The sequence below is a fragment of the Cuculus canorus genome, chromosome 3 (genome assembly GCF_017976375.1).
Source record: "Cuculus canorus isolate bCucCan1 chromosome 3, bCucCan1.pri, whole genome shotgun sequence".
Classification (NCBI taxonomy): domain Eukaryota; kingdom Metazoa; phylum Chordata; class Aves; order Cuculiformes; family Cuculidae; genus Cuculus; species Cuculus canorus.
In genome coordinates this window covers 11,699,368-11,723,728 of record NC_071403.1, presented here as the reverse complement: position 1 = coordinate 11,723,728, position 24,361 = coordinate 11,699,368, and the positions used below count along the sequence as shown (strand labels likewise).

Sequence of the window (24,361 nt, the reverse complement as noted above, 5' to 3'; positions counted from 1 at the left end):
TTTCCTATCTGATCTTAGTTTTTCTCTCATATTTGCCATTGTGCAATCTTTGTATACTAGAAAAAAAGAAGATGATTCATACAAACAGAATATGCACATTTCTAAATGTTTGTTTTATTCACCACTTAAGACTGGCCACAATTTATTTTTTCCCTTGCCTATTCTAATATATTTTCAATGATTTAGAACATAAGATATATGAAAGCAGAGAGATAGCCTCTATTCTGGTTCAATTTCAATTATCATTACTTTGTGTTTCATATTTCAGTTTTTCTTTACATCTTTGTTGCCACAAGCTAAATGCAATAAGTGAATATAGAAATGATATTTCCATTTGCAAAGTAAACTAATATTTTTACATTTTTTTATTTCACTTTCTTTCCTTTTTTTCAGACATAATTGAAGAGCTGTTTTTCTGTATCAGTTATTTCGACTATGTTATGAAAACAGCAACACAACGAACTACTCAGACATTGGAAAAGTCATATATCTTACCATGAAAGGAATGATAAATTAAAACATAAAATTAAACCCCAAAGAACCTATCAAATCAGGTCAACCATAAAGCATTCTGGCATCTTTAATGCCAGGTACACAAGCAAAAAAAGAAACTTAGAGACTAAAAACAAAGAAATGTATTACAACCATAAGTCAAATGTCACTGATTTTCTGTGAGTGTAAAACCCATCCTGTTTATTAAGTATGTTTTGATACTCATACATTTTTTGGTTTTGTTTTTAATTTAAATTTGTCAGTGATGCAGAAAATTGGTTTTGTGAATGCCCTAAACTCTACTCTGGAAAACTCTGCCAGTTTGCAACTTGTGACGAAAATCCATGTGGAAACGGTGCTACATGTTTTCCAAAGTCCAAGCGAGATGCTGTTTGTCTTTGTCCATATGGAAGATCTGGCATCCTCTGCAGTGATGGTAAGAACTTCATGCATTAATCATAATTTCTATCATTTATAGAATCTGTGGTAAGAAACAAGTCAAATGCTTTGAAGGCAAAACACTGAAGGTGACCACCTCCCCTCTTAGAAACAGTCCAAACCCTAGTCACAAGTTAAGAATATTGCATATTTTTTCACTGCATATTGTTTCATAAAAATGTTGACCAGAGACAGGGAGATGGAAGGATCAAAGAAGATGAGAGTAGAGAAACTTAGAAATAGCAGGTAATGTCTGATGTGTTCATAATTTAGCCTGAGAAAAACTGAGAGAGAGATTTGACTGAGAGTTCCTCTGCAGAAATTAATTTCTCATCTTATTTTTTTTTCCTCTATTAGAAAAGCATTATTTTGTACATTTTGTAAATAAAAGCAATGTACAAAAGAATGCATTCTGGATTGTAAAAATATAACAGGTGCTAAAATTTCACTCATTTCTCAGCTCAAAAAGTGGAACAAATTAAAACTTACCAAATGCTTTGCTATGAACCAGGAGACATGACAATGGAAAATCAATAAAGCTAAGTAAACAGGTCATTTTGACTAATGTTATCAAATGAAGGACTGTTATTCCTCAAGCATTGATTATAATTATTGTTCTAGGTCAGAAATTCTTGTGTGTGAAGATCCAAGATATTCTTTTCCCCTAATATTCAAGTAGTGAGAAGTAACGATTGAAAAATCTGCATATAGAGAATTATCATCACTTTTGAGCTGATTTAGCCGTGCAAATGAAGTGCCTTTAAAAATAAATATTAAGCAATCTTCAGGTTACATCAAAGTCTACGTTGTCTTTTTCTTCATATCACGTACATCTTTACATCCTATTTAAAATTTTAATTTTCAAATTTTTCAGTAGATGGACATTTATTGTTATCCATGTTTTCATCTAACCTTGATAATTGATAGCCAATATTAAATATGGAGGTAAGCGTATGAAAAGTGTGATACTTCCTTGGTAATCTTTCTTAACTGGTGCTAGCATGAGATATTGGAGCTTCACGTGCTGGGATTGGTATCTGGGTTAGCCTTTGACAGATTTCTTTTCTTCCATGTACTACTCTAATTGGTGTTTGAATCCATGTAAGCTTGATACACAACATCCTGTAGCAAAAAGCCCCAGAACGTAAGGATAGAGCTTGTGCAGAAGTACTTCCATTTGTTTAACTGTTCAATTTGCTAATGACATCAATGTGTCAATATTCTGTGTTAGAACAGATGTTTCAGAGTTATTCCCTGTTTTTGTGAATGTTTCCATGTTTATCTTCTCCATGCCTCTTCTAATTTTCTATATAGCCTTATTATAACTCTCTCAAAATTATTTCTGCATAGTCCAGGTTGATTCATTCCTTTTTGGGACACCATTCATGCTGTACCTTTGTTCATTCAGGCTACCTCTCCTTTTACTTCCCAGTTCCACTGCATCATCTTTAAAATGAGAGCTGACCACAATACTCAAGGCATGATAATGCAACTGCTTTATACAGTGGTGGTTTACTTCTTTTCTGGTTTCTTCCATTCTGTTTCCTTTTCTTGACCATTTCTTCCATTCTGTTTCCTTTTACGAGTACACTGACGTTTTCATGAAACTGCTTATTAAAATTCCTAACACCTCTTTCTTTGAATGCTGATGGCAAGTTCAGAGCCATCATTCTGGATCTAAGGCTAGGATTGTTTCTGCAATCTGCCTCAATTTACATCTGTCGACACTGGGTATCATGTAACACTTTTTCCCTGTAGTTGTTCAATAAGGCTCTTCAACAACTCTTCATAGTTACCTGTGTGTTGAGAGTCTGAGTGAAAATTGAGAGAGCCTAAATTGAGAGAAGGTATACAAATGCATTATTTTTATAAGACTGGAGAGCTGAAGGCTTTGAAAGCACAGAAAGAATGTAATCTTATTAGCTGGAGAGGGAAAACTCTCTGGATCATCAACATGAGCAAGCAAAATGAGGAAGAACCAACTTTGTAGGACAGTGTGTAAATCTAGGGACAATAAGACCATAACATAAAAAATTATTGAAACATGAAAAATTATTTTAATGAATAGGGTCTTAAGAAATTAAAAAGGAATAGAAATAAACTGAGAACAGAAAGAAGAATTGTTTGGCTAGACTTTGCATTGAAACTTAAAATTATCTGCAAAAGGTCTTTTTATCACATACTCAGACTGAACAGAGAGGGCAGAAAGAGCCACAATGCAGTCAAAGCTGCAGCCTTAAGGGTAACCTCAGCAGCATCAATGGGATACATTTGGTGAGATATTCGAAAATAACTATCATAGAATCATAAAATCATAGAACAGTTTGGGTTGAAAGACACCTTAAAGATCATCTAGTTCCAACCACTTTGGGATAGGCAGGGACATCCCGCTAGATCAGGGTGTCCTGATCAGGCTTCCACACCGAAAAGACAGGATGGCATTCAGAGGAACCTGGACAAGCTGGAGAAGTGGGCCTGTGAGAACCTCATGGGGTCCAACAAGGCCAAGTGCAAGTTCCTGTGTTGGGTTGGGCCAATCCCTGGTTTCAATACAGGATGAGAGATGATGTGATTGAGAGCAGCCCTGAAGAAAAGGGCTTGATTGATAAGAAGCTCAATACAAGCCGGCAATTTATGCTTGCAACCCAGAAAGCCAACCGCATCCTGAGCTGCATCAAAAGAAGCATGGCCAGCAGGTCGAGGGAGGTGATTCTGCCCCTCTATTCCTCTCTTGTGAGATCTCACCTAGAGTATTGTGTCCAGTTCTGGAATCTTCAATGATAGACTGCTAAATTACAATGATAGAACAACATAATTTTATTTGAAACAGAAGACAAGTTTAACTGTCGACTATAACAAAAATGAGAAGCCCAGATAATATATCTATTAGAAAGAAATCACCTGTACAATTTAGAGTCTAAGCACACTTATTTTTTATTAATTATCTCCCATTTAAGATGCTCAATAGTATTTTCCCTGCTATCATAGAATCATAGAATCACTAGGTTGGAAAGGACCCACTGGAACATCGAGTCCAACCATTCCTAACAATCCCTAAACAATGCCCCTCAGCACCTCCTCCACCCGTCCCTTAAACACCCGTAGGGAAGGTGACTCCACCACCTCCCTGGGCAGCCTCTGCCAGTGCCCAATCACCCTTTCCATGAAAAATTTTTTCCTGATGTCCAGCCTGAACCTTCCCTGGCGGAGCTTGTGGACATTCCATCTTGTCCTGTCCCCTGTCACTTGGGAGAAGAGGCCAGCTCCCTCCTCCAGGCAGCTTTCTAGCCAGACTTCCCCCAGTCTGTAGCACTGCATAGGGTTGTTATGCCCCAAGTGGGGGACCTGGCATTTGGCCTTGTTAAACCTCACGCCACTGGACTTAGCCCAGCGGTCCAGCCTGTTCAGGTCCCTTTGCAGAGCCTCCCTACTCTCCAGCAGATCCACACTTCCACCCAGCTTAGTGTCATCTGCAAACTTTTTTCTTTTTTTTTTTTATTTACCTAGGCAAGCAAGTCTCTAACCACCTCGTCTTGGATCATGGGAGCCTATCCTGCTCCTCTGACTCTTGGGTTTGTACACAGGGGGAACAACTTCCCTTACTATTAAAGACTGAGGCAAAGGAGACATTAAGTACCTCAGCCTTGTCCTCATCCCTTGTCACTGTTGTTCCTTCTGCATCCAATAGGGACTAAATATTCTCCCTCGTCCTCCTTTTCCTGTTAATGTATTTGTGGAAAGATTTTTTATTATCTTTCACAGACTTAGCCAGTTTGATTTCCGGTTGAGCCTTGGCCCTCCTGATTTTTTCCCTGCACGATCTCACTTCCTCCCTGTAGTCCACCCAAGACGCCTGTCCCTTCTTCCAAAGCTCATAGATATTCCTCTTCTTTTTGATATCTCCCAAGATCTCCCTGCTCCACCAAGCTGTTTTTCCCCCCACTGGCTCCTTTTCCAGAACACAGGGATGGCCTGCTCCTGAGCTGCTGGGATTTCATTTTTGAAGAGCACCCAGCCCTCGTGGGCTCCCTTGCCCTGAAGGACTGTCTCCCATGGGACTTTGCCAACCAGCCTTCTGAACAGTCCAAAGTCTGCCCTCTGGAAGTTTAATGTGACTGTTTTGCTAATTCCCTTCTTCAACTCACCTAGAACTGAAACCCCTATCATCTCATGATCGCTTTGTCCCAGGCGTCTTCCAATTGTCACATCTGCCACAAGGCCTTTCTGTTCACAAACAGCAGGTCAAGAAGGGCACCCTCCCTTTTCGGCTCACTCACCAGTTGTGTAAGGAAGTTGTCTTCCACACACTCCAGAAACCTCCTAGACTGCTTCCTTTCTGCTGTATTGTACTTCCAGCAGATGTTTGGAAGATTGAAGTCCCCCACGAGGACAAGAGGTAGAGATCTAGAGACCATCCCCAGCTGTTTATAGAAGAGCTCATCAGCTGCTTCTTCTTGGCTGGGTCTATTGTCACTATTAAATGGAGGGCAGAGAATGCTTGGCAAAACAAATTAAAAATACATCATTTTATGGTCTTATGGGGAGTGCACATCCTAAAAAGTAGAAAACTATAGGGCTACAATAAATGTCATAAATAAGGCAAAAATTTAAGGATAGTGATTTCTATTAGACAGGTCTATATAAATATGGAAAAACAGACAAGCTCTTTCAAGGGTTTTTCTTCAGTTTCTGAAGCTGATGGAGCATATTTAGCAGGCTGGAAACAATTGCTCTGAGTTTTTCTTAACTACATTATGCTTATTTCAGACATCAAGAAAAGCATCCCAAAAGCACAGCCATATATATTCAGTAAAATGTGTAGCACTCGCTACACATCTTTCCTTGCTTATACCACTAGATAATCACGTTACTATATAAATTGACTATTACATATTGAAAACTATCTAAAGATATATATACCTAAGGCATAATAGGCCAACAGGAATGGAGGATAATAATATAAGCTAGAAGAGAAGATCAGGCAAAGGACAGGGTCAGACAACTGTACTAACCAGCAGCTACTTACATGTGACTGGCCTTTTCATCCCTGTATCCCTTTTTCCACATTTATTTCTCTTCAAATCACTTAATTAATCTCTTCACCTTTGGTTCCTCCCTTAAACAATACTTAAGTCCTGTGCTACTTCAAAATCACTCTTCACATGCATCCCATAATGTGGTAGCTATGCCGCTGTGTCCAAAAGTTGCTCCAGCATTGATTCATCACAGTGGGTGTCACACCTGGACACTAAGGCTGAGAGTCTCCTGGGAAAGACCTGGAAGAAGCTTGAACAGAGTGTCTCTTCCTCTAAATGTGTAATTTGAGTTCCTGCCTCCCATTGGGTCTGTAATCCTCTGGACTGTGGAGATGGACCTGCAGTAGGCTCCTGGGGCAGGACTAGAAGTAGCTGGGGCGAGATATTGAGTTCCTCCATCTGCCATTGTTGCTTTGTGTTGCTTTGTGGGTTTGTGGGGAAACATTGATCACATAAACAAACACTGTTGATTTGAGGAGTTAAGTGCCTACACGACTTTTAACTCAGGGGGCTGCAGTTGCCTGAAACAACAATTTAGTCACTTACTGAAACAGAAGACAAGAAATATTTAGCCATTCATGTCATCAATAATCAACTATTTGGAACAGAGACTGTGTCTACATGGGCAGTTTGACTCAATCTTCCAAGTGATTTTGGGTCTTTAAGCTGTACATAAAGGGATCTATATAATTTAAATTGAGTGCACAGTTATTGAGCTCTGGCTTTTCATTAATTTTGTGTGAAAGCCACCAACATACAAGCCCTAGTCTGATAAATTTCCTTTTGCATGTAATTTAGCAAAAAGTTGCTTGCACTCTGTTTCTTGCAGATTGTACATCTCCTCCAGTATTTGGTATCACACTGGTGACTGACCATTTCAGACCAAATGAATATACATTCTGCCACAGTGCCATGAACATTTTTTTTCTGTAAAAAGCTTTTCAAAATATTTCCAATGTATTTGGGTTTTATATTTTTAAAAGCTGATCGGGAATACATATCAAAAACTTATTATGGAAGCTAGTGAGAATTGGGTTAACACTTAAATTGTCTGTCATCTGGGGACATTTGTCATTTCATAGGATCTAAGACCTAAATCGATATCTGTGGTGTTTGCTCAATCTGCAGAGAAAGCTTGAGCTCAGACCAGTAGATAGATGTCCATATCATAGAATCATAGAACCATAGAGTCATAGAATAATTTGGGTTGGAAGGGACCTTAAAGATCACCCAGTTCCAACCCCCCTGCCATGGGCAGGGACATCGCACTAGACCAGGCTGCCCAAGGCCCCATCCAACCTGGCCTTGAACACCTCCAGGAATGGGGCAGACACAACTGCCCTGGGCAACCTGTGCCAGTGCTTTACCACCCTCATTATGAAGAATTTCATCCTAATATCTAGTGTAAATCTTCCCCCCTCCAATTTACAGCCATCCCCCCTTGTCCTATTATTACAGGTCTTTGTAAAAAATCCCTTTCCAGCTTTATTGTACTCCCCGTTCAGGTACTGGAAGGCCACTATAAGGTCTTCTTTGTGCCTTCTCTTCTCCAGGCTGAACAACCCCAACTCTCTCAGCATGTCCTCATAGGGAAGGTTCTCTAGCACTCTGATCAGCTTTGTAGCCTCCTCTGGACCCATTCCAACAGCTCTATATCCTTCTTATGTTGAAGATTCCAGAACTGGACATAACGCTCCAGGTGGGGTCTCACAAAAGCAGAGTAGAGGGGCCCATATCTATATCATCAGAAATGTGTATCACCATACTTTAAACTCTTTAAAAATTGAGAATTCTAGGTATAATGATTTGAATACAAACATGGCCAAATCAGTGTTTTTAACATGAAATAAAAGTAAAATAATTTTAATGAGCCCAAACTATTAAAAATACTGTTGCTGTATCTCTCCAAAATAAACAGAGTTTAGGACTCAAGGCTGCAATCAGCCTCTATTTCTGTTTTTTAAAACTTTCATCTAAGTATAGACTAGAGACATTCCCTAGCTGGGGCAGAAGACTGATATTGCCTGAAAAATATAGGGCCAGTATGTTTGAAATACCTGAGTGTAAGGAATTTTGCACAAATTTTGAAGGTGAAATGTCAGAGTATCATTGCATTTTAGAGTTGTGATGGCCTCTGAAATGTAAGTGAAGTTGAAGTGGCTCATTCATCAGGAGTGGAAAAGAACACCTGGACTTCTAAACTCTTCATGGTAGTGTTAATTCTGTCTTTCACATGACACTGGGCCCTGGGTCTGTTTCTTGTGAAACATATAATTAACAACACAAGGCATTTTGTTAATCCTGGAATAAAGAGGAATTGTTTTGTAAACACAAAGATAAATTTAAAAGGAGAAGGATTTCAAAGGAATGTGCGTCGCTAAGATGAATAATCACGTCAATCACAGTGTTTCAGACCAAACTTCACTGTTTCAGTTTCACTATATGTTTCACGTATGTACAAGTGTCAACATAAAATGGAGTCCTAATTGTGACATTCTGTTTAATAAACACACAGAGAAAAGAGCCATCCACAGCATGCATTCACAGCCATCTCTAGGTATGTTCCTTGAAACATTTCAGAGCAGCATTACCGTAACATTTCTGGTAATACTTCACAGTCCAAAGAATTCCAGTAGGAATTCTATAGAGTGCATTCCTTCCATGTATAAAATTCATTTCAAAGTACTGAAGTGAGAATAGTCACTTGCTTCAAGCTCTGTAGAGTGAAAATCAGCCTGCAAGCAGATTGCTTCTGTGCAGCTATGTTTGGCACACAATGTCACCTTCAGAGTTGTTTGGGTCTGCAGACTAAATTGCGCAGTTCGGTGACAGGAGATGCCCAAAGGGAATGTCCTCAGATAAAAAAACCTGCATTGCAAGGTTTCTGGTCAGTGCTAACAGACTTTGGGGAATGCTGATCAGGGCTTCTCCTCTTCCTGTTCAAGAGAATTTATTTTCTAGGTCATTTAGTTTTAGCTGGTCTTTAATTCTGCTCTCCCCTCCAATGTAAGGAATGTCATAAAAATTGTACAAAACACACATAGGCACACTCATACACTATTAATGTCGCTTCTCTATTTCCAGTTTTTCAGATTCTTATTTTCATCCTTGAGCACTGAAGTCACTTTTATTATTTCAAATCCCAGTTTCTAAGTAGAAGTACAGGTTACTGGTCCATATGATTACTGAAATAAGTTAAGCTAGTAGGAATCGTGAACTTCATGACTATTGATAACACAAGACAAATAAAAGGAATGCCTATGTATTTCCTGATGGTGGACAAGTGAAGGCATACTCCTGAATCACCCATTATATGGATAACTAATTCCTCATGCGATAGTCTTCCTGATGTTAAAAGTCTTCTACTACCACCTTGAACTCTCAGCTGGCACTGCATCACCGTGAGGCTCTTGCACCCTTTATCTCTTTCTCCTTGCACTTCTCAGAGTTTCTGATGAGTAGGATGGCCTATTAAATAAATCAGATTTAGTGTAAAACTAGTAAAACGTGTAAACTAAGTACACAGGAACAGGCAGTTCCACTGAATGTAAGTCAGACAAGTGATGCAGAAGATCAGCTTGGCTGGACAGGAGCAGGGAAGTCCTCATGGAGCCTGATCTGGAGTACTGTGTGCTGTTCTGGGCCCCACAATTGAAGAAGGATATGAAGGTCCTTGAACTCATCCAAAGGATAGAAACAAAACTGGTGAAAAAGCTGGAAAGAATGTCCTGTGAGGAACAGCCAAGGACCTTGGGCTTGTTTAGTTTGGAGAAAGGGAGGCTTCAGAGTTTCAGAAGCTCTACAGCTTCCTTAGGAGGGGAAGCAAAGAAAGAGGTGCCGATCTCTTCTTGGTATCCAGCAACAGCGCACGTGGGATTGGTTCAAAGCTGCACCAGGAGCCGTATAACCTGGACATCAGGAAGCATTTTTTTACCAAGAGGCTGGTCAACTGCAGAGATGGGCTTCCTAGAGAGGTGGTCAATGGCCTAAGCCTGTCAATGTTTAAAAGGCAGTTGGACCATGCCCTTAACAACATGCTTTAACTTTTGGTCCAATCTGAATTTGTTAGGCAGTTGGATTATATTATCATTGAAGATCCCTTCCAAATGAAATAGTATGGTCTGTTCCATTCCATTCCATTCCATTCCATTCCATTCCATTCCATCCCACCAGCTTACTTTCCTCGTCTTGCCTCTTCTTCCCAAATTATGCTACATATATTACATACCCGTACAGCAGACCTTCTATCTCATTTCCACAATTTGTGCCTGGGCATCTCCCTGTCCTCTCCACCTCTCTACATCTTTCTAGGCACAAAGAACAGGTGAATTGCAGCAGCAGGTTCTTCCTTCACCTGTCATCCTGCAGTCTTTGATCCAATACCTTCCAATGTAGTGCAGTGCACACAGAGAGGTCCCTACCAGAGGTCTGCATACAAACCACTGTCGCAGTGTTGCATGAGCTGAAAAAAAAAAAAAATAATTTCCATTATAAAGCCTGCTCTACACTTCTTTTGCTCAAAAAAAAAACATCCACTTTTTTATCACATTGTGACATGTGACAAAAAGTGGATTCTATACAACAAGTGATAGCATTCCATGAAGTGGCTGGACCAAAGTGAAGCTGCATCAAAAGAACACCATGTCACTGTTTAACTGTCAGCAATTTGACTAATCTACTGCAACTTCCTGAATCCTGGAAAAACCATGGCAGCAGAGAAATATTTCCAGAAACCCATAAAATACACCAAGAACTGCAACGTTTATGTCCAACATTGGTCAACAGATAAGGACCAATTCTTCTCCATGACAACATTCAACTACATGTCTTGCAGATGACTGTGGAATGATATCTTTCAAGAGAAGGTTTTCCACAACAAAGCAGCAGCTCAAAAACATTTAGAAGAATTCATCCATTCCAGGACTCCAGAATTCTGTGCTACCAGAATAAATAGACTTTCATGTTGGCAAAAATACAGAGATTCTAATGGTTCTTATTTTGATTAAAAAGTTTTGTTCTAACCTGAGATATACTGCTTTAAATTCAATGGTTTAAAATAGCAATTATTTTTACATCAACCAAATATAATTGGTTATTGTAAATATACAGTAATTTATATAAGTGCATTTCTAATTTGCCTCATATCACTTTGTTAGGTGAACTGCTTCCATCAGGAGCATTTGTTTTAGCTCAAACATCCAGTCTTCATGGTACTTCGTTAGAAACATGATGAATAAGAGGAGGAATAACCCAGCTGCTTTTAAAATATTTTTCCTGAACTCAGCTAAGAAAAGATTTTGCACTCTTTTCAACATTTCTGTTCCCAACAGCAAGTTTTGGCTTATTAAGAGCTATACTGCAAACAAGTAGTAGAAACAGTGGGTGCAGAAATTCGTGATAATAAAGAGCATTTTTCTGAAGACCTTTGTACAGCTTGGGAGACGAGAAAATAGACTGCTTGATAGTAATTTCCACTCTTTTTTCAGTATTGACTTTGCAAACACGTGAGCTGATATTTAGAACTGAATAATACTCATCCTATAGCATTTGTGTCTGCTGAACCTGGAGCCAGCCTACGGAGCTAACAACTGTTCATAGTTAAGTCAATGATAATATAAAGAAGTGGATTATTTGATTGTAATTCTGTAGCCTGCAGCCTTCATCTCTTTTTTCCTTTTCATCTCTCTTGCTTTATGCATTGTATTGTAAAGCTGTTGTTCAAGATGCATCGGCAATGAACATGGAAAGGAAAATTAATTTTAACTCATAACAAAAAAAAATCAGCAATAATGAAACCATTATTCTCTTCTTTCTCGCTTTAGTCTCTCCTCTTTGTTAAGCTTTTTTTCAAAACATAGTTGATTTTTTTTGCCTCGCACTGTTATGGTCTCCTGCGAAAAGATGTACAATGTTTGGGAAGTAGGCTGCAGACGATATTAATATACTTACATAATGGAATAATTTGTCATTATTCGTTTGTGAGGCAATGGGACATGTCACACCTTATTATCTGTTCAGTACTGGGAATGCGGGAGAGGACAATGATGAATGGCATAGGACTGACGGGGAAGCACAGAGCAAGATCAAGGACAAAAAGTTGACAGAGGCTTCAGTACTCTGTCACAGGGGCGTGTGTTTAATTTGGAGTGTGTTTCTGGGTGACGCATAACAAGACCCATTGGGACACGTGTCCATTCTTTACCACTTCAGACTGTACACTGAAAGAGCAAAAGTGGAAATCAGTTTGGATGATGTCCAGGCAGAAAAGGGGAAATAACCCAATGTGCTTAGTTGTGCTCTCTGCTACTTTAACCAGCTCCAAACATTTTGTAAATAACATTCTGAAGGACTGATTTTCGAGGAATAAACCACTACAGGACTGCACAATTTTCTAGCCCCATAACTTTATAACAAAAAGAAAGAGAATAAAAGGAAAAGGTGGAGTTATCTTGCTTGACATAATTTTATCAATCATTATCTTTTTCATACAGGCTTATTTCTTTTAATTTTTAATTTAAAAATATGTAGTAATACAGCAAGCTACTCTGTAATAAAATAAAACTAATGAAAGTCTTTACATGAAAAATATCTGAAAGACTGTTTTGCATTCATGCACATTTACTGACTACCTTTTTAATGTGACTGGATAAAGATCTCTCCATAAATAACATGTAGAGAAGAAACGTGATAAAAATGTAGTATAAAATCTATAGCTGTCAGTCCAGAAACAGATAAAATATGGAATAATTGTCAAGCTTGTTATGTTGAATTAACCAGAAATATAAGCTTTTGACTTGGGATTCATTAACATTTCTAAATACATTTTAGTCTCCAGAGAACAGAATAGGGAGGACTATTCACAAACACACACTGCATGTACCTAGGTGCTAAGGATAAGCTAGTTAATTAGATACTCTGTATGGCTTTTACTAGGTGTGAGAACATCCTTCAACACTGTGGAGAAAACTGTGAAGAGATAAACCAAAATAATATGTAATGGTTTTAATAAAACTTGCCTGTGGGGCTAGTATTGCCTTATATAAAGTATTTCTTCACTTAGTGACCACATCTATTATATAACTCCATATGGTGGTCATGCACTAGTTCAGGTACCATCCAAGCACTGTGCACATACACGGCAGGATCAGCATGGAGGGGGGCAGGGATGGGGTATGATGGCTGGTTAACAAGTGTAGGCAGTGCTTCCGTGAGTCAACAGTGAAAAAAGACGGAATCTGAAGTTCCCCAGACCCACTGTGGGACCAACGTCAAGTATATGGAAGATTAATTGGAACTAAGACAAAGCACGAAGCTAGTACCAAGCATATGTGCATAAACATTATTAAAAAGACTATGTGTTCCATGCTAGACACACAGGATGACGAATCTTGAGTGAGCGAGGCTGGAAAAAAATGCCTAGGAATAAGTGAATTGGAGATATGACTGAAAACGGTCACGAAAGTGTGGAATAGACAAAACGAAAATTATCCTGTTTGTCTGAAAGTTTGGAAAACCAAAGAGCTGTATAGAGATCTGCCTGAATGAGAAAAGCCAGTAACAGTAGTACTTTCTTTATTTGACTCCTGTATGCCGTGCTGATTAAAAGAATATTTTTAGAGAAGACTATGAGGTCTGTGTCTCCTTCATCGCCTCACCCACTATTGGGTCAAAATTCTTATCTGGAAAAGTAGACATGCTGAGCATCCTGCCACTGTTATGTAAATTTTTTTATGCCCAGATACTAAGTTTAGCAGACTATTTACTGGATTTACTGTTGTTTTGACTCGAGTAATGATTTTACTGATTTGTATTTGTTACTGTGCTGCTATTCTGAGATAAATTGTTTAACACCAAAGCTGTTGGCTAGTGGTGTCCGTTATGATGTCTGGAATCTATTGCACAACAAGGATATCTCAACCCCCTACACTGCTGGATATGTTATTGGTTGTACTGCATGGCCCCAGCCAAACACTCAGTTAAAACTGGATGAAAAGTCCATAAAGAGCTGAGAGGAGATGATTAAGTAGTCAAAGATGGACGTTATTTATGAAAATTGCTTCTTCCCAGATATTGTGAAAGAGACTGTGCTCAGACATCTAAAGGTGAGAAATTAAAAGGTTAGTTTACAAAAAATGTTTGCAATACTCCATCTAACCTGGAGTTCATAATTCTTCAATCCACTTCGGACTTTGCATGAAACTTTGTGCAAATTATTTGATTTCTGAGTACAGTATGGTTTCCACTCTTTAAAACCAGATAAGAAAATCTTCCTTTATTTCACAGAGATTGAGCTGAGAATTTCTAAATCATTTAGCTTCTATGGCAATCGAGATCAGAGACAAAGAATATGCAAAATGGGAAGGAGTTGCAGAGTATAGAGAAGGTAGGCTTTATCCCATGTAACTTCAGAAGTCCATCTTTACTCTGAGTTACAATCCAATGCTGCTTTTGCATTTGGTGACATGAAATAAGCATTAAAGGATACTGTTCACTTTTCCTCTGTAGTAGGGATTTTTGAAAAACACTGCATCGCAAATATACCTAATTTTTTCCACTGAAGTGTAATCTTAGGTGGTCAGGTGTTAGGTAGAGATCTGCATAAATGCCTTCATTTGGTCGGATGATTGCCACCCATGTGTACACGTGCAAATTGCTTCTAATGACTGGGAGTCTTACAGTCTAGATATGTCTTTACAAATAAAGGTAGAATAAATTAAAAACAGGCAAGCAACACTATGAAATTAAAAAGTCTAGCAATTATTAAATACCAATGAAATGGTTTTGTATTGAATTATAGCAAAAAAATTATTATATATCAGATTTTTTTCTGAGAGTGCAGAAGTAGGATTATGCGTAAGCTTTCCACGTATGGAGATCTTGAAAGTAAAGAGCAGTTCTTGTACCCGGTTTGGTAAACTGTAGGTAAAATTGCAGTGTGGGTAAAGGTCCAAACCAGAATGTTTATCATGTTTTACATTGAAGATAGATCTCCCATCTTCTTTACTCCATATAGGTGTCATTGAGAGCGCATCCATTGATCGCGGATATAGGCTGTTGATTTAACGCACTGTCCTGCCTTCAGGACTCTTAAGTAACATGTCATGTTGACATTCTCTGGTATACTTCTTTCAGGACTTTGTATAATAGCTTTCAAAACGTGCCACTTCCATCTAAAGTGTTTCAGACTTGGACTGTTGCTGCGGTGTTCATTAGACTCTAAAGTGGTGTCTCCAAAAAGCATTTTAAGCCTGCTTGACAGTGACAAGGTTTTGACATCTGACAGTTGATCAAATAGAGCAAAAACAACCTGCCTGCAGACTCTGAGTACTGCTGTCTGTGTTTGCTGGTATTAACATTTTTAATAAAATTTATTATCTTTCTGTATCATTTTCTGTTAATGTAGTGCTACGAACTTCATCATCAATTTGGCCTGGGAATTTTCTCTCAAGACTGATTTCTTAGATTTTATCCTAAAAGCAGGAGGAAACAATAGGCAAAAGCATAATCTCAGATAGATTTATTCTTTCTCTTCCTCCTGTTTTTCACTCAGTCGTATTATCAATATGAGCATTATGTTATCCCTGCTATGAGTGTCGACTACAAGAATTTACTACAGTAGCCTGGCTACTCAGCTGCAGCAAGCTGGTGCAGGGCTTTGTGGGTGTTTAGTACCAGTCCTCTGTTGACTGTTTGCCAGTACAGATACATGTATGGACTTTATTTTATTAGTTTTTTATTTGTTTTTTTAATCCCACAGTTTTTCTCAACATAAAGTCTAAACTTCTGTATCATCAAACTAGTAGGTGCTTCAATGAACTCGTAGCCTTCACAGATTTGAAGGGAGCAGGAGTATACAGTTGGCAAAGGTATCCTAGAAAAAGGTACATGCTTTGCTTGGTCAGTGCCCAACATAAAGGAAATATTCATCAAATTCAACCTAAATGAGAGTCAAAAATGGTTAAATATTTTGCTGATAATGTAAACTATACATTTTTAGAAACTCAGTTCCTGAATATTCAGACAATTCAAATCAGGATGCAAAAAAATGTAAACAACGTAAATCATGTATGTCCTATTCACTGTGTTGCAAATTCCTCCTTCTGTGACGTTTCTTTTTATTATTTCTCCACCTATGAAGACTTATTACTCTGTAACCTCTTCAGCACATCCTGTACTCACTTTCACTCAGATGTGCATCAGAGACAGTCTTTTAACGAGAGATTTTCTTTGCGTGTTTTCTTTTGTCTACCTCAATTTTAACTTCTATTTGTAACAATGTTACATAGAATCCAGAAGATGGCAGTAGTTGCCAATAATTCATTTTAAAATAAGCCTGTGTACAAAAGTTGAAAAATAAAGAGATTACACTCAAAGGAAAGCCAAACTATGTCTGCATGTGTGTAAAATATTACAGTGTATCAAATTATTAGGATTATGTAATAGTTTTTAAGTTGCAAAATAAACTACTAAATAGAATTTGCAAATATATGTCAAAGAATTTGCCATAACAGTGAATTTCTTTTTTTTTTCATCCAGCTCTTAATATTACTCAACCGAGTTTCAGCGGCACAGATGTCTTTGGCTATACATCATTCTTAGCTTATTCTACAATCCCAGATATCACTTTCTACTACGAATTCCGCTTGAAGTTTCAGTTAGCAAACCACCATTCATCTCTACAAGATAACTTGATTTTTTTCACTGGACAAAAAGGCCAAGGTAAGCTTTATTTTTATTACCCATCCTTCAGACTTTCAAATACTCATAAAACAAATAGGATAAAAATATACACAGCTTTTTCTTGATTATTTTTAGGATCTAATTTCATTAGGAGGAAAATAATCTCTTTGATGCTTTGTTGTTTTACAAACACACAGTAAACAATCAGATTGTATAAATATTTATTTTCATTATAGAGAAGTATAACTAGAATGCCCTGAAGCTCCGCCAGAGAAGGTTCAGGCTGGACATCAGGAAAAAATTCTTTGCGGAAAGAGTCATCGGGCACTGGCAGAGGCTGCCCAGGGAGGTGGTCGAGTCGCCTTCCCTGGAGGTGTTTAAGGAATGGATGGATGAAGTGCTTAGGGACATGGTTTAAGGGAGTGTTAGGAATGGTTGGACTCGATGATCCAGTGGGTCCTTTCCAACCTGGTGATTCTATGATTCTATGATTCTATGAACTACTTCCAGTAATTAAAGTTAGCAGTTAATCTGATGACTGAAGTAGCATATTTCTGATCAAAATAAATGAAAGCTAGAAGATGAAGGTTCTCTTTTCAGTTGCCAATATAAATTTCATTATTGATTACATTTATTTGGTGCTCATTTCTGAAGGATGTTGACTCAGATCTTCCACTGATACTTATTTTATTGGAAAATCAATCCACCCATCCAAACTGCCACAACCACCTTGCCATTTCTTTATCTGTGTCCTCAAACAAACTGCTGCAGGAGCATCCATGAATTGCTGACATTGTCACGGAGGCTTCACTTCCATAGTCCGCAGGACAGGTCAACACTGAAAGCCAACTGTGGCTGCCAAAATATGATTCTATGTTATTTACATAAAATAGGAGACCCTAACTTCTGAGATCACTCAATGCATGTTAACCCAAGCTACCTATGAGTAAGTTGTGACACAATCTGTATAGCCAAGTATTCAAACTGGTCTGACTAACACAGCTGAGAAGCAGGTGATATAAACCGACTTCCAACATTGGTACTATGATTTCAGAACACTTTATGTATTTCTTCCCAGCACCCCATTGTGGCAGGCTAGCATGGCTTCAGCGTTGAAATGGGGTTAAGTAGCAATACTACTTGTGTTCTGTCCATCTCAGCATCACTGTCCACACAAGACCCATAATAATGATGAAAATATAATCAGAAAAATATAATCAAATTTTAATGCAAACTTAAAGCAGTCAGGGTAGAATGTACTTAGCAGATCATGGGAAACATATTACTTATTTTTCTTTAACTGTTTCTGCAATTGCAATATGAGGTAACTTTCGGGTTTGGAGTTGTCCTGTGAGGTTATTGAAGCCTAAGAGGGAGATTTGGTAATGTGTCTTTAGGTCTAAACCCATCATAACAGGTAAGAGGTTTGGGTACATAAATATAAGTCTCTTCTGCCACAATAGATGCTTCACATCACATGAGTTTGACAGATACAGCCCACGAGTTATGGGAACCCTATGAGAAAATTAGTACTTCAGGAAGATGGAAAAGGGGAGAAATTATCATTAGCAGTCTTAAGATAATGAAGTTCCCAACTATATTATTAAAATCAGTTTTAGGGAGGCATTATGCAGTTACATCTATATCACACGAAAGAGTTGCAGTTCATCCTATCAGTAGGATACAGGGTATCATCCATTTGCTGTGTTAATACATTTGAAATCTTCTTAGGTCTTGTTTTCTATTAAATTTCTTAATCAAGTTCCTGTACCTTCTGGGGCTTTTCCCTTTCTCCCTGTGGTAGACTTCAAAGAGTCAGACTGTTAGACTGTGGCAATGAAAATGAAAAGATGAGCTTAGAACAGCTTGGCATTTTACGTCTCTCTGATATAATTAAGCCTATTACTTTTCATTTGCAAAGATCTTGTCAAATTTAGCTGGTGCAGCACTGCTGACAAACCGTAGTTCAGTGTGCCATGAGACCCTAGTACAGCACATGGACAAAGAGCCACAAACTGATTTAATTAAGTTATTGAGTTATCTGAATTAGCTTAACACAAATAAGTATTAAACCACTGTGAGTATATTTAAACTCAAAACTTTGCTCTGCCTGTGTGTGAATCAGATTTTTCTAAGGTTTTTTTTCGAACTTAAGCAAAACATGGGTTTGGTTGATCCTGCAAACTGAACAATATTCAGCATGATTTTAACTGCATCCAGGTCTCACAGCCCTCGTGCCACATTTTGCTCCTATGACAGTCACCGTTCACCCTCATGCAGCTTTTCCTCTCCCTTGCTAGCACAGTTCACTCCCAGGCAGTTTTTCCTTTCACTTATTATTTATTGCTGTGAATGCAGGAAATATTATCTCTCTTTTTTGGGTAGCCAAGTAGGAACGGTGCGTGGAGTTCACATTGCCTAAAACATTTCCATCTAGTCACTCAGAAAGCAGTGTCCAGAAGGCAGTGTCCCTATCATTAATTCTTTATAACAGTATTACATAGCTCATTTGTAATACAAACACAAATGAATTTTTAGAAGCTTTTCCTTTTCAATGACAAGAATGCACCTCTTCATTCAGACACGTTTCTGCAACACTGGGAACTGAATTTCAAACTGTCAATATAGAAATTGTAGGAAATGTAATCAAGCAGAAATTATACCAATTTGTCTACTGTCTTTACTCAGGATAGAAAAAAAATGCAGCTATGAAATGTAGACCATCAATAGCACAAAATAACCTGATTTTTTTCTTAAGTTGTTATAATAAAAAAAGAGCATCAAAAAATTGCTTAAAAATAAAAGATACGTTGCACTAAAGTTTGTCACAAAGAGGGCCACCTGCCAGGTGTACCTGTAAGTTCGATGTCATTGTGAGGTGTAGCTCTTTATTTCTTTCTACTAACCAGAGTTTCTGGGTTTATTATGTAGTCATCAGGCAGAAACATGCATTTTTGTTATTTTGCATATCATTTTTTTGTAAACACTGCTGTATGACAGTAATGAGTTTCTGCAGCCTCATGACAAATCACAGGTGGGCAGCAAAGCATCAGCTGTCGGCGATGCTGAGAAACCACAAGGCACTCCGGTATATTGCTGTGTAAATTGTGTTTTATTTATTTCCTTAATTTAAATGGTTGGGGAGACTGAGTAACCTCTATTTTAATTACTAGAAAGCAGTATTTCTTACCAAGTGAGCTTTACTTGTTTCATCGAGAGGAGACGCTGTTGTTCTAACAATTTACCGAGTTAATAATAAGAAATAATGCTCTCAACATGAGGAGTGTGAGTTTTTTTGCAGCCTGTCATCTTGCTGTAAGGAATTATTTTTAACATTCTGTTTACATTTTCCCCTTCCTCCATTTCATCCTTTCTTGTAGTTAGCATTCTCTCGTGGTACCGTACCTGACTCCCTTCCACCATCATCTCTGCCCAAACCATGGACACTGGTGCCATGGGTAACCCCTTCTGAAAGACTGTCGAACGATGCCTAAGGCAGAGATGTATAACACCTTCTTCCTCTTACCCCCTCAAAGCTTATAAATCAGAAATCACCCTTGAACTAACATCTCACTTAAAACGAACCTCTCACAGCAGTCATACTAACAGTACTCTCAATTTCCCCTGATCACAGTGGACACATCCTCTTCTTTACGTCTCAGGGCTACAATTGACCCCTGGCTTGAGTTGGAACACTTGAAAAACATCTCCTGTTCCCACAAGCCAGGACAAGAGTTGCCGCTGTCTGTGTGTGGCTTCTGTAAGGAGAGGTTTGGATTCCCCTGTGCTGGACACAGTCTGTTCAAACTGGCTCCAATCAACCCCGCACAGGGCATGGCTAAGCCCCACAGCCGAGGTGGTGGAGCCTCAGGGGAAACGTGTTTAAGAAAGGGTTAAAATACCCCAGAGGGAGAGGAGATGGGAAGAAAATGTGAAAAATATCATGGGGGACACAAGGTCAGAGGAGAAGAAGGAGGAGGAAAAATGAAAATGGGGAGCTCCGTGCCACATCTATACCACCTCCACACCACCTCCACAGAGGTGCAGATTGCCAACATTTCAGCCTGTGGTTAACCCCCTGCCAGAGCAGATGGATGTTCCCTGAAGTAACTACAACCTGTGAAGACCCCACACCGGAACAAAGGAAAAGTGTGAGGAGGAAGGAGCACAGAGAGAAACCACCATGTACTGATTGTGGATTCCCATCCCCAGGCACCACTTGGTGTTGGGGACAGAAGAGGACTCTGGATGAAAAGAGTGAAGTTGGGCCTTGACATATGTTAATCTTATGTAAATAGCTCTTTGGTACTTATTTTATAAGTGAGAGTAATAATGTAAAATAATAAGCCCTGGGAATAGTTAAGTATCAGTTCTGCAAAAAATGTGGCAGCTTTTGTCTCCTGTTTCCAAAACAAAATTTGTCAAATTTTAGATTCGTTCAGGCTGAATACACTCTAACCATCGTTGCTGTCAAACAAATCTGTCCTTTCAAAAAACTTACAAGTATAGTTCTTTACTTATGAAAGAAGAGGAGGTAAATATGTATCTGTATAAACACGGATGTGCTCATTATCAGGTAGAAAAAAGGGAAGTCTGAAAGGAGAAAACCTATATTATTCACTTGACTAGAAATAAATTATTTTTAGGAAATAGAAAAATAGTGGCTATAAAGATCTTCAGAATTAAAAGCACTAGAACTCTGATGATTTTAAAGAGCACACGTCTAAAATAAAAGGAAGTGCTGCTGAGTATAATGTTCACAACTCAAGTATGAGATTATACATACCAAGCATCTGCTCTCAGTGTAAATTATTTTTAAAGGATATTTACTGTAGCCCAATGTTGCAGGACACTTAAAACCGGTATGCATAAAAGAGTGCTTTTTCAACCTGAAAAGTGCAAGAAGACTTCAGAGAATTAAAACATTCTTCAGAGAATTAAAGCATACAACTGTTCTGTCCAGAGAAATCTCAGTAACAAATACTTTAGAGTCACCCTAATCATGGGCAGATGCAATATAGTGTCCAGACACTCTTTGGTGAAGAGCAGCTGGCCAAGCTTGACAGAAGAAGTTAGAGCTTGCTTATGCCCATATCCCTGTTGCTCTCCTTACCTCACAGCAGTAGATGCCCTCAAGTTTTGAGGCTTTTAAAGTACCTACCACGAAAGCTGAAAGCATAGCAGGATGGAATTATGGGCTATTCTAACATGCAACTTGGAATTTCAATTTGCTTTTGGTAAGACTTCAAAGAAAGTTGAGAACTTAATCATGTTGCACGGGAAAGGAACAGCAATGACTGGTAAATCCACCGGTCTTGCTTTGTGGGTGTCATTAGCCTACTCTAGTGTAAAAAAGACCTTTTTAAAAGGGCTGAAAATATGTTCGAAAACTCTGCAAGAATATCAAAAACAGAGTTTGTAGATTTATACGGAGAATATAAAAAATATACACAAAACATAAAACCTTCCTGGCTACAGTTTTCCTAAACTAATGAATTTTCAGTGGATTGGGAGAATATCTTATGCATCAGTATTCACTAAATTCTGGAATAAGTAGTTATTCTATTTTGGTATTTTCAGGTCTGGATGGAGATGATTTCTTGGTGTTAGGCCTCCATAATGGCAGAGTAGTGTATAGCTACAATCTAGGTTCTGGCACAGCAACTGTCGTTAGTAAACCACTTGATCTGACACTCAATATTCACGTTATCCATCTTGGCAGATATCTCCAAAATGGCTGGCTGAAGGTAAGAAATTATTTCCTTTAGAAAGATAGCTTTTAGATGAAAATGTTCCCTTTTTTTTTCACATCTTATATGGAAACCTCAAAAATTACTTTCCCTGTTAAATTTGGAGGACTGTTCTTATTAGGAGTTACTAAATAAGCTAAATTTCTTTGTTGTAATGAATATAAATGTTTCATTGAAAGGTGGATGATCAGAAGAATAAAACTGTATCTTCTCCTGGGAAACTGGTTGGTCTCAATGTCTTCAGTCAGTTTTACTTAGGAGGCTATCATGAGTATACACCAGAACTCCTACCAAAGGGATCAAGATTTAAGAACGGCTTTCAAGGTAAAGATTATGTACTATTTTCATTTCTTTTAAAAACATGCATCAGATTGTTTCAGTCGCCTATGAATTAAAGATCTAAAATCTCTGTCTGCAGTCTTCTTGGTTGAGATTCCTGTGACTTTTCATTATTTCACTACAATAACTAAGAAATACAGTGCAAAGAAGTTCTGCTAAATATTTTTAGTACTTTCTGTTTCTGATGAAAATGACAGAAAATAGTATTAAATGGAGGAGCAAAAAGGCAAAAGAAGCTCTTGCACTGAAAGAGCCACCTCTTCGCATAAATGATCTTGCAAATGAAGTAAAGAAAATTCCAGCTACTGGAATCTCTTTTTAAAATTAGGTAAACCCAGAACTCAGTTGAGTTCCAAAGCGATACAAATATAACCTAATGGTTGAAGTTTATGTTCGTAACAAACTAGAATACATTGCAAGCCTAACAGGGCAAAAATTTATGTTCCTTCATCACAGATGTCACAGAAGGGAAGTGACTTCTGAAGCAGATTTTAATCGGTGTTGCCTCTTGCTACACAGTTTGAAAGGATTCATGTAGGCTGGGTCACGGCTCACAGCAGCACAGGATAGTCATTGTGGGGGACATCTTCTCTTTTAGACAAACACCTCATTACTCACAAGCTGTCAAAAACACCAGGGGAAAAGTAAAGCTCTTTAAGACAGGTAGAGTTTTAGAAACCAGTAAATTCAGTACTGCTTTCAGATAAACCACTACAAACGTATCTATTTCTGCCTGTTTTCTTTCTGCATTTTTGTCACCTCTGCTTGAAAGTGTCTGCCTTGTGTATTTTTTAGTCAAATCAGTACCAAGGGCTCACAAGCAGGAAAGGGAGACTAGTGAGGATTCTTTTTACAAATTCTTCATATGATAAGTATATAAAGGGGGGAAAAAATAAAGTAAAACTGAGTAATTAAGTAACATAATCGCTGAAGTTTTCTTAATGCACTGTTGGTGGCTCTTTGGTGGTTTGTGAGTTCTGCTTCACTTGGATGAAAGCTATTAATAAATAAAGTAATTGACAGAAAAGCTCTAAATGTGACCTAAAGAGTCACCAGGCAAAAGATTACAAATAAAACGGTGGTATATCTTCTGTGAGTGCACTGTCTTCTTGTATCTGATTTCAGCTGGCTTGCATCAAACCCTGATTTTCGGGATCAAACTAAGTTTAACTCTCAAATTCAGAAACTTCTTTTGAGTTCCTGTTGCAAACTTGGCTGTGTCAGAAAAACTCTTCACTACCCAGAGCAGTTGGCAGTCTTTGATTAAAAGAGGCCCAGAACTGGCAGAGCAAAGGGAATTCGGGTCAGAAAAAAAGCACATTCATCAGCTGATATCTCTGCAGAAGGTTGTATAGTGCTTGCTGCGACAGGCTCTAACTGCTGCTCTGAGTCCTTCACCTGCATCCCTCTGACTAACAATTAGGATAAGATAATTAAACTAAAAATACAATTGAACTCATAAAGCTGGGCCAAAAACCTCTTGTACCTACTGTCATTCTTTGTTTACAACTGCTCAAGAACTGTTTCTAACCTGGATGTTCTACTGGTACAGTTATCCTAGTCATCATCACAAATGCCAGTTTATTTTCCACGATGACCTTACTCGGTTTTGGGTACTCACTGTGC

The 24,361-nt window shown here is 38.3% G+C and overlaps 1 protein-coding gene across 3 annotated transcripts in view; it reads left to right on the top strand.

The window, feature by feature from the left end:
* The window catches only part of EYS (eyes shut homolog), an 880,825-nt gene that overhangs the window by 819,662 nt on the left and 36,802 nt on the right, over window positions 1-24,361 (top strand). For all 3 annotated transcript variants that reach the window (XM_054063979.1, XM_054063978.1, XM_054063977.1), the window contains 4 exons: window positions 756-928; window positions 16,503-16,685; window positions 22,227-22,393; window positions 22,576-22,720. In XM_054063979.1, coding sequence (XP_053919954.1) covers window positions 756-928; window positions 16,503-16,685; window positions 22,227-22,393; window positions 22,576-22,720 — 668 coding nt within the window. The remainder of the gene's footprint in view (window positions 1-755; window positions 929-16,502; window positions 16,686-22,226; window positions 22,394-22,575; window positions 22,721-24,361) is intronic.